At 47.2% G+C, this 11,100-nt stretch overlaps 1 protein-coding gene across 1 annotated transcript; it reads left to right on the top strand.

Annotated features, from left to right (window-relative positions):
- The first annotated feature begins 812 nt into the window (after positions 1-812).
- Positions 813-10,754, top strand: LOC104008612 (cystatin-A). The gene is made up of 4 exons (XM_087757439.1): positions 813-1,723; positions 5,463-5,679; positions 8,126-8,227; positions 10,532-10,754. The coding sequence occupies exons 2-4, from the start codon at positions 5,470-5,472 to the stop codon at positions 10,658-10,660; spliced, it is 441 nt and encodes a 146-aa protein (XP_087613565.1). The 5' UTR covers positions 813-1,723; positions 5,463-5,469; the 3' UTR covers positions 10,661-10,754.
- The last annotated feature ends 346 nt before the right edge of the window (positions 10,755-11,100 follow it).

The following is an 11,100-nucleotide window of genomic DNA, read 5'->3' on the forward strand; positions in this document are numbered from 1 at the left end:
CCGTGCTGTCCTTTGCTCTGTGTTGCCGAGTTCTGGGGGGTTTTTTTGATTTAAATAGGGAACGTGGTGTCGATTAAAACCGCTTTGGGTTGGAGGTGAAGATATACCTCATTCAGGAATAGTTAACTATCCAGTGACCCTATTTTCTCCCTCCTTCTGAACCTTTAAAGTTAATTCTATAGGTGACTTGCATTTGAACTGAGAAGGTAGCTGTGCGTACCGGATCCTGTTGATTCTGACCACAATGGTGTGTTTAGAAAGCTTTAAATGCGACGCCCCTGCAGCAGCACCGCTTTTAAAAGCGGCTAAGCATGAGGAAAGCAGAATTGCTGTAATTATACCTTTATTTTTTATTAACTCTAACTGGCTGACGGTCAAATGGCAAGGTCCGCTTGGTTGCCAGCTGTTTTTATTACTTAGCGATAAGTCTTTAAGAACTGTTGAACTTGAACAGAGCCTTAAAAATATAGGCCCCACCTTGCAAACACTTCCAGTTACAGCACTGAAGCGAGTCCGCACTCGCACATCCTTGAAAGCTGTGCATATGTGGGGGCGGGAGGTAAAGGGAGGAATGTACCTGTGTTGCTGAACGCTGGCAAAAACCTGTGCAGCATCAGCTGTTTCGTAGTTGTTTGTCCAGTAGAGACTCGAACCACTTGGTGGCCTCTATTTTTAGGCAGCGGAGTCATTTAGTCTCACTTTTCTTTGAGAATGAGGCAGAAATATCGTATAAGTCTTTGAGGATGTAAATCCTAACGTTCAAACTTTGTTTTTTTTCCCCTTTTCTCCCAAGGTACTGCAACTGCTCTAGGCAGAACTTTACTCCAGTTGGAGCGCTCGTCTTGCTCTTGAAGTATTCTCATTGTTTTTCTGCGACTCTGAAAGCAGAAAACCTGCTCGTTCTTCAGCTGTTAAAGTCTTGTAATTGTTTATCCTCAAAGTGGAAATCAAATAGGGCTCAGAACGGCGGGGGCCGAATTGCCAGTAACCCAGTTTCCACAGGAGATGGTCCACAAATGAGATGTTGAGAACAGTTAGTTTTGATTTTACGGTCGATACTCTAATACTGACCTCCAAGACAGGTGTCTAAAATACTTGTTCTCTCCAGGGCTTGGATCTACAACTGCGGGGACAAATCCTCCTTTTAAGCCAGTTGTATGATAGAAACTTCTGCCAGCGTGTATAGAGTTGGCATCAATACTCTTGAAATTTCAGCTCGTATTGTATTTCTGTAGAAACTGGAGATTGTAATGAGAATTAATCATTGTCCTCCTCTGTCCATCCAGATGTTTGCTCAGCTGTTGTGGGAAAACTTCTTCGCTTAAGCAGATGCTGTGAAAAAAGACCTGTGAAATGGATGGGATGCAGACACAGATTTTATTTTTTTTTTTTTTTTTGCAGTAGCCCAGCTTAGCATTTGTTAGGAGAAAACTATGTAAAAAAACCCCAACACAGCACTATTTTTCATTTGAATATAAGGCCAAACAAGTAGATCTATGCAAACCTGCCTATGAAAACCTTCTGACACCACAAGAAGGCTTCTGAGTCCCTAACGTCCCTTCTTCGGGTGTTTGCAGCTTGTATACAGAGGGTTGCCCTGAGAAGGTGAATTACTCTGTTCGGTTTGCTCTGAGCACAGAGGGATCTCTCTTACAGTACACGGCAAATCCCGTGGATCGGAGGCTGTTTGAATCTTGTTGTTGAACTTAAGCGGAACGTTAAGGTGAGTAACTGGAATTGCATGCCGTGCTTTGGGGCACAGGGAAGGAGCAAAAGGCTGTGCTATTTTTTGAGTACTAAAGATCTGCCTGTGAGGTGGGCTGTTTTGTGGTGGTGTGTAAATGGCAGTGGTAGGAGCTGTGGGCCGTGCTAACCAAAGGCAGGCAACATCTCTGTGTCTCGTGACCCCTCTCCATTCTAGGATCATGCCTAGTCTGCGATGGAATCCTGCTTCAAGTTTGCCATCAAGGTAGTCACCAAATTATTGGGCTGCTTGATGTCGTATGTGAATCAAATAACAGACCCCACAAATACTAGGATTTCATCCTTTTCCTGGTTCTAACTTTATTTCTGCAAGTACACTTGAACAAAAAGCACAACTGATGCCCCTGCCCGGAGTCCAGATCTCCTGCAGGTGGCTTCCCCCTCTACTGGGGCTTTCCCATTGCTTGGAAATGGTGAATACTGGTGGGCAGATCCCGGTTCCGTGGAAAGCACTCTCAAGCGTGCGCTTCTTGTTTCCTTCTGTGAAGCAGAAAGAGGTGGTCTTTTCTGATGCTCCTTGCTGTTGCCTTCTGCAGCCTGTAGGCGCTCAAGTCTGATGGAATAGGTAATCTCTTTACGGAATTTTTTTAAGGAAAGAATTTGGTTGTCTTGAAGCAGACCGAGGGGAAGAGGCTCTTTACTGGCACCATAGGCTCAGCATAGGCGGGGATATGATGACTTTGTGCTGCTGAAGTCTTGAAATCGGGGTGGGCAGCGGGAGGGGAAACCTTTGCAGGCCAGCATGGTGAAAGTCAAGGCTGTTGTTACTGTGACGATGACGAGTAGATCCTCAGTTGGTGGATGGAGGGCTGCTTTCCTTTGTCAGCTCTTAAACGTTGGTGCAGATCATGTGTCACTTCATCCAGTCACGGTTACGTGTCTTGTCACTGCGAAAACAGAAGACTGACGTGCTGACTTAGCTTTCACAATCATTTCCACAGAGGTGGCTTAATTTCTGGTTTAAAAATAATTCATAAATAGATAACCCTGGGGTCTGGGGTTTTTTTGTTTGTTTGCTTTGTTTTGTTACTGTACCGGTGTGTTTATTGACTATAGCTTCTGCTTCTTCAAATGGCTTATACAGGACCAGAGAGTAGCGGCCTGCAAGCTGTAAAGATTTGTTTCTTCGTTATTGGAATAGCACCTAGTGCAAGATGTTACTCAGCTTTAAAACTATAAAGAATCCTAGTGCTGTTCTCCCAGCACAGATTCTGCAAGCTAACAGCAGTACGGTTACGTGAAGAGAAATTGCCATCTGTGCCAACGGTGAGCGTAGGCCGGGACGGTATGTCCTATCAAACACGTCTCCAGTACTGAAGTGGAGATGCTCGCTAGCTTGGTGGTGTTGTGCAAGAGATGCAGCAGGACGGCGGGTCTTTTCAAGGCGATGTTCCAAATGCTGTTTCATCCAAAGCTTAATAGAGAGAGGCGTAGCTGAGAGTGGCCTGGGATAGTCCGTTGCCACTGATCATCCTTGATAGCAGGTCTGTGAAACGTCAGCATTTCAAAGTGACTTCATGAACTACGTGTGCAGGATGAGCACTGCATCCCAATTTTAGAAACGTCACTGGATTTTGGGATGGCCATTAGCACTCCCAGGGAAAGAAAAGAGGCTGATTTGCCTGCGTAAACTTTAGCATCAGGTTGCTGACAATTAGCGTTGGTTTTCCTTCCCTTCTGCACAACTGTGTGCATCTGGGGGAAAAAAAGCGTTCTTATGCTTTGAAGTCAAAACCCAGCAAACCCAGGAATACGGAGTCCAATGAATGACTCCCACACAACCTTAACGTCTTTAGTTTCGCACCTAGAGTTTTCCCAAGATTATAAATTAACCCTCCCAGTCTTTGTGCTCAGTGTATTTCTTACTCATCAGAATCAAGGCTTCTCCAGAGGGGTGGTGCTGCCTTGGGGATCTTATCAACATCGCTTCCCAAGGGAGCCGGTGAGACCTGCATCCTGGTGAGCTGAGACGTTTATAAAATGTCCTGGTTTAGCACTGACGCGTTCTGGCCTCGGGAAGGTGAGCTGGCTCTTCCAGTTAGTCACACAGCGGGACAGATGAGCTAACTAAGATGCATGGTAGCAGCATGGTGGAAGATGGTATCAGCGTTTGAGTGAATCAGCAGGGTCTTGTGCAGAAGGAGGAGTTTGAGCTCATCATCTTGAATTGTTATTAACTCCACGAAGTGGGCTGTAAGGAACTGCTCATCTGGCGCGGTGAATTTGGAGAAAATAGCAGACTTCCAGCTTTAACACCTCCCGTTCCCTTTATTCCCAAGAACTGGGAACATTCTTCTGCGTGTTCGGAAAGATGTTGTCTCAGGACAACTGTTTTTCCTCAAATGCATTTCGTCCGCTCCCATAACACTGCTGCTCAAGTTTGGGGAATTCTGCAACACCCTTATCAGTAACACGCTCTTGCCTTGATATACGTACGGTTGAGTTTAGGGCCTTTACAGCCCCAGTTTCTCAATCTCGAGTCCTTTATCCCAAGAACAGGCCTTGAAGTTAGATATGAAGTACTTGTTTACAGTCTGTTGCATCCCTCGCCGTCTGTGAGGAGGGTCAGCAGGCTGGTGAGGACACCGATAAGCCCGTGCTACACCGTCACCGTTGCTGCGGCCACGAACAGGCTTGTTTCTAGCGAATTCCCTAACACTGATCCCGGCAGAAATGCCCATTGCCTGTGTGCAGCACATATTCACGCTTCACCCCCTCCCATCAACCCATCCCTAGGGACTAAAAATTGCCTGGTCCTCGCACTGGAGCAACATTCTTCCCATTTGCTGGAGAGGGGATGGCAGGAATACCGACGGCAAGAAGTTTTTCTGTGATCTTGAAGGGTTAGCTCTCCCTTACCAGGCAGGGCTGCTAGCCTTTCCTCCGCAGGTTGCATGTGTTTCGAGCTTTGTACATTCATATATAGTCACGAATAAGACTATATGTCGTGTGTTTATGACTGTAGCTGCAGAATGAATACTTCTGACGATATATTCCGCACGTTACATATTGCAGCAGTGCCTGTAGTTTAAGTATCTTGAAAGTAGAGCAGCTGCTGTGCGTACACAACGGCTGGAATGAGAGGGATCGTACTTCGTCTGCCGGGAAATTGGCACTGGAGTTTCCATACAAATGTCAATGGTACTGCATATTCGGTTGTTGCTATGAGTGCCTGAGTGCAACTATAGGTTTGATAGGAAAGAAGCAGAAATAACTTACTTGCAGTACTTACTTGAACCTAGGATTTAATTTTTCCCCTTCTGGTGTTTACCTTGGCACCTTTCTGGTCAGGCAGAGGGAGGTAAAGTCACTGAAACTAAAACGCTGTCTGCTTCTGTTTCCCACTCGGAAAGGCTATTGAGACAATGCAATTTCAAGTTGAACAGGACCTGCACCAAGGAAATGACTGCATGCTTGCTTCTGATCTCGCCCGGTGTTGGGAAATACTGGGTGTGACTCTGATCCCTTTCCTAAGCGCAGGACCAGTCATCTGCACATGGGCAGGGAGGCAAGAGGTTCTAGTTTCAGCCCAAACCAACTGTCTTAAGATGCGGGTGGCTGGAGGCTGTTGTTTGCTTTTCTTATTGACGTGGAGACTATATACACAAGATTTTAAAGTGCTTTTTACGTTTACTATTAATATTATCGGTGCTTTACATTGCTTTTTCCCCGTTTTCCCCATTTCTCTCCTCCTCCAGTGCAGTAATGGTAGATTCCATATGTTACAAGTCATGTGACTCCATGACACGTGTGTATGTATATATACGAGATGCCTGGCGACTCTGCTCAGACCGCGCTGCACTTCCCTCTTCAGAACCACTCGTCACTTCAGAGAAGTCACTTGCCACTATGATGCCTGGGGGCTTATCTGAGGCCAAGCCTGCTACTCCCGAAGTCCAGCATATTGCTGATGAGGTGAGTTGCAACTTAACTAAAGATGAAGTCTCTGGGTGCACAGGGCTCAGTCTTGAAGCTCTGATACTGAACCGGTGTTTGAACCGAAGAAGCTCGTGCTGGAAATGGGAATCCCCTTGATGGCCAGTCAGTATTTCCTCAGCAGTCTGCATAGGCAGCGTACCGGTAAGACCGAGACAAACCGCTTTTCTGTCTCATCCTTGTCCGTAGCCAGGCAGAGCGCTGGCTGCCTTCAGTTAACGTTTGCCTGTAGTTCCAAGGCCAGCTCTACTGTGCCAGCACTGAGGCTGCTGGTCTGAAATTCAAGGCGGTGTATGTGAAGGGAGAAGATTGTACCTGGTGAATTAGCTCCTCGCTGAAGGACGTGGATAGGACAAACCGTGTGGTATGCGCTAAAAAAGGATAGGTCCGGGACCAGGCGACAGATAAACGGCACGTTCTCTGCTGGCATCTGGTGTTTTCTAGGGTCACGGCTGCGATGCAGGGGCTGCTGGTGACGGTGGGGCGAGGTGAGCCTGGCACAGGGCGGGCAGGGTGAGGCCAGTTGCCGTGGTGGTTGGTTACAGTGGTCTTGTCATGGAAGCAAGGTGTGAACACCACCTCTGCGGCTCCTCTAACGCCCTGCAGTGCAGCAGCTCTTCAAAGAGTGTAAAGCGCATCCTGAGGAGCCGGAGGGGAACAACATGGCATGGGAAAGCTCCTTTTGTGTCTCCCATCTTGTGTTCCCACCCTCCCGGCTCTGAAAGACGAGCTTGTCCCCCTTTGGCAACCACACAAAGCGTAACCTAGGCCCTGCTTGAGGAAACAAAAATAGGAAGTATTGCCTTGTCCTTTGAAAAAGCTCACACTCCGCTGCAGAGGCTTTGGTATCGTTTTCTCTAAGGAAGATATTCTTGTGGAGACAAACCTGTCACTGGGGCAATCCTGCGCTGCTTCCAGCCAGGTAACGGTGTTGCCCTTTTCGTGATGCAATTCTGTGGGATTTCATGCTCTGCTAAGCAGAGAAGCAACTGATGTGGTTTGAGTGAAGTTGCAAAGAGCATCTTCACCTGGGATGGCCAAGGTCTAGCTGCTCTTGGGATGACGTAATTATTTACTTACCCCTGTGCCTTGCCTGTAGTCATCCGGAGGGAGCTGGGGAACGTTGTTATTTATTCAGTCTCCTTGTTTTATAGCTGTTGCCTAAAACGGAGGAATGTTTGGGGTTCAAGGAACTGTTAGATGAAGGCTCAGGAATGTTAAACTTTTCCATCTGAGGATTAAGGAGCTGTCTGCCTGCCTGATTTTACTGACGGCTCTGTCCATAAATAACAAAGAGTGGTCAGAGGCTGGGAGAGATCATAAAACTGGAGAGAACTGGCTTTGTTTTGTTTTGTTGCGGGAGGGGAATAATATGTACCAAAAGCTGCCACTTAGGAGCATCCTAGGAGCCCTCAAATCCATCCAGCTGGAAGAGGGTTGGAAATTAAAGCCTTCCTGGTTTGCCAGAGTTAGCAGCTCCCGAGTGGAAAGTGTATCTGTCGGGTCCTGGGGACAGAAGCCCCGTGGAGGCTGTTCGGAAGAAGAGCAGAGTGAGAGATGAGATGATGAGGAGCCTTTGCTGCAGTTGCCTTTCTGTAGGGAATTCGTGTCATCGGGTGCAAACGACTACAGTAAAACACCGGTACCTAAATGGCGATGCTGCAGGCACCTGGCCAGGCTTCCACTGCTGCTCACAGCCGCCTCCCCCGCTACTCCTCTGCCTTTCAGCCTAGTAATCACGCAACTATTTCATCTCCGAGAAGACAGCACCGCTGGAATTGCTGCTGAGCTTAGAACTTGCCCTACACTTTGTGTGTTTCAGGAAAAACTGTTACACCTTTTTTTTTTTTTTTTTTTTTTCTCTTTTTAAATATGTATGTGAAAAGTCTGTAGATATCAGAACCGTGCATATTTTAAGATCCACAGGGCTTAAGCTGGGTACTGTGCATAAACGCGTGTTGAATGCTGTCAGCGCAGAGCGTTGTTTCTTTGGGAACCACGTTACCTGCAGCTGCTACGCAGCGAAGGACGGATGATGTTTGCGCAGGTCTGGGGTTGATTTCTGACTCCCGATTTAAAGGTCATACTTCCAGTTTTGGAGATGGAAGTAGAGAGTTTAGTCCTGGACCACTGTAACTGTTACAGTTGTTTGGGTGGCACATGGTTTGCTGGGCGGCTTTTGGGGCGGGGGGAATCAGCTGTGGAGTCTGGTTCCAACGGGATTTTAATGCTGGAGGCAACGCTGGGGAAGAGGGCTGGAGGGCTTGGGGTACATTGAATTATTTTGGGCGTTCTGGGTTGTTGGTTTTTTTTTTTTTTTTTTTCATGAAGGGTGTGTGTTTGGAAGGATGGAAATTGGAGTGGTAGATGTGAAGGAAAAGCCTGCAGATGAACCTGCCAACCATTTTTCCCTTTCTTTTTACAGGTGAAGCCACAATTTGAAAGCAAGGAAAACAGGACGTATGGCACCTTTACAGCCATAACATATAAGACTCAGGTGGTTAATGGGATAAACTACTTTATTAAGGTTTGTATACGCTATAGGAGGGAGTGCTTTGTAGTTAAGCAATATAGGTGACCTGCGTAGTGGCTTACAGCAAGAAAGCAAATGTAGTAGAAAACCATCTGATGTGACTGAGAGAGTTAGGGACTATCTCCAGATGCTTGTGAAATTCCTCCATTTGGCACTACTGTTAAAACAGGGATACAAAAACTTATAAAACACGCGCTGTGCTCCTTCAGATGCGCACGGTAACTTCCTTAGGATCGCCTCACACAACGACTACAGCTTGTCTTATCAGCTCAAATTATTTAAACTAGTCATAACCCCGCTCTCCTGTCTCCTTTCAAGGCAAAGTAGCTTTCCGTTCCCTCTGGGTCCTCCAGTTGTGATTATGATGATGAATTCGAAGTCAGCCTGAGGATCTGATGGACAGTTAGAGTGTGAATTTAATTTAAATCTAAATTAAAATTTAAATAAAATCTAAAAAAATTTAATGCGAGCATCTCATACTCTGCTGACTTGTTTTGCATGCAAGCACGTGTGTTGATGCTTTGGTTCTGTGTCGTGCTGCAGGGGTACAGCCCGCCTGCTGTATTTTCAAACCCCCCTTCCTGTTGCAGAGGAAAAAGGGGTAATGCTGAATTTGGAGCCTTCTGATAGCACCGGTCATCCCCTACCAGAAAACCTTACCCGTGGCTTTGAGCAACTTCCTGTAAAGTAACGCGTAAGAAATTGCCGAGCGTATTTTGCAAGCGCAGGCCGGAAAGCGTTGCGTAGGGGCGGGCTGGCTTTCTGGAAGGGGAGCAAACGTTGCACGCGGCTGCTGCATCTTAACCCCGTAGGTGCGCAGACGGATGCCTGGTAGGATGTGCTCCCTTGACAAGGGGCAGGAGCTTTTTATTAAAGAAATTGGGGCTGGGGGGATAGTAATTCTGCAGAGAGACATTATGAGCGTTTGCTCCACGCTTCTCATACTTAGTTGATCCCAGGAAAAAGACACTGCCAAACCTTCTTTCCCAGGTCCTTCCTCAAGATAACTCTCAACGGTTATGTCTGCTCTGTGGGCACCAGGCTACTCTGAGTCTGTCTTAGGTGAAAGATGTTTGTCCTTCCCTTGCTCCCGTGAGATGTGCTTTCACTTTGTGGACAAGGTGCTGAGTAACAGAGTACCAGTTTACAGGAAGGCCGCAGTAACGCCAGAAGCCCTCCCCGGCTGCGTTTCTTCCCTTAGTGCCATCTTATTGCTGACCTAGGCAATGTAAAATACTCCTCTGCTGCCTGTGAGCAAACTACTCAGAAAGGAAGACTGACATGTTACCGAACTCGGAAGAAATCCATTTATAACACTGAAAACGGGTGATTTCTCTCTTCTTTCCCAATCTTGCAAGGAAACAGTTGACAGGAAACAATTACTCATTTTAGCATTAACTGGAATGAGCTCTGTCACAAGATTCATTCTTTGCTACTGCTGAATTTTCCACATCCCCAGTATTTTACCAGCAGAGTTATAGCCGAGATGTAACCCAGCCCAAGACAAACGCAGCGCCGTGTTGCAGCCACCAGAAAGCACACAGAGACCTCTTAGAGCCGAAGGCATTAAACTTTCCCTCGATACTCTGCACCGCGTGCCGTCAGTGTAGCACCTGTGGTGCTTGGCTCCGCACGTACAAAATCACGCACAACTTCGGAGCAAGTCTTTATGTGAGGACTTTCTGGAGGGGGAGGCGGGTTTATTCTAAAAATGATTTCAGCCACTCGCACTCACTGCCACAAGCACCAAAACGTGTCAAGTTCTCTGTTCAGGCACTGAGGTGTTTGCAGTAAGTCTGAAGACAAGGGGTCCTGGCTTTCAGGGTGTCGTCGCTTTGCAGGACCACGTGCTGGTTGTGGATAGATCGGTCTGTACCTTCCAGGAGCCGACGCTGTTTCTGCATCTTGTCCCACCCCCGAGCCACTAAGAGTCACTCCTTGTCTCTCGTCTCCTACGCTGAGTGTCCCAAGCTGTAATAAGCTGATGTGCTGGGATCTCCTCTCTCCTGTTGTGCCTCCTGCGGCTTCCGCACCCAAGCAGTCCTGCTCATTTTCCATTCGCATGAGTCTGAAGCTTTATATTACAGTTCTCTTCAGGTGTAGACAGTTTCTGCCACCGGTTACTATCCAGGCTTGGGTTAAGAGCTGCTGAAGTAAAAAATGGAGATACGCCTAAAATTAAGCTCCTGAGCAAAAATGGTTTTCCAAGTATGTACAGAGCATCCTTTTGTTTGAACCTGCTTTGAACCCATGATCAAGGTTTTTTTGTTGTTTCTTTCCTGCTGTTTTGGCTTCTAGGTCCAAGTTTGCAATGATGACTACGTCCACTTAAGGGTGTATAAGGGCCTTCCTCAGGAGGACCAACAACCCAGCCTTGTCAGTTTTCAGACTGGCAAAACCAGAGATGATCCTCTGACCTACTTCTGAGAGACGATGAGGAACGGTGCCTCGCTTCTCCAAGTCGCGTGTGGATTCTCCCCGCCTCAGTAAATGCATGAAAATAAAATAAGTTTGGAAAGCTGTTTGCTTAAGTTCATCTACTGCATGTCGTGCCTTGGCCCGGCTAAAACGCGAGTAGGCTCTGCTATGCTATTCAAGGCTGTTTCTGCCACCTGAGGTACTATAGCTGCTTACAGAGCACACCCATTTCAGCTCCTCTTTCCAAAACAGTCGGGCATCGGAGACAAAAACTTGGGCCTCCTGAGTCTACTTCAGGCCTAACAGGCTACGTACTTGAGCAGGTGGCTGCTTGGGTTTGCTCTACGTGCATTAAATACAAGCTATTGGCCCCTCCTCAGAAAGCGGCCGAGATCGATGGATCATTTCTGGCACAGGGAGGTGAGAAGCCAAACTGCGTCCCCCTCTAA

Source organism: Nipponia nippon, unplaced genomic scaffold (assembly GCF_047370975.1).
Source record: "Nipponia nippon isolate SJK-2023a ecotype South Korea unplaced genomic scaffold, ASM4737097v1 scaffold_2, whole genome shotgun sequence".
NCBI lineage: Eukaryota > Metazoa > Chordata > Aves > Pelecaniformes > Threskiornithidae > Nipponia > Nipponia nippon.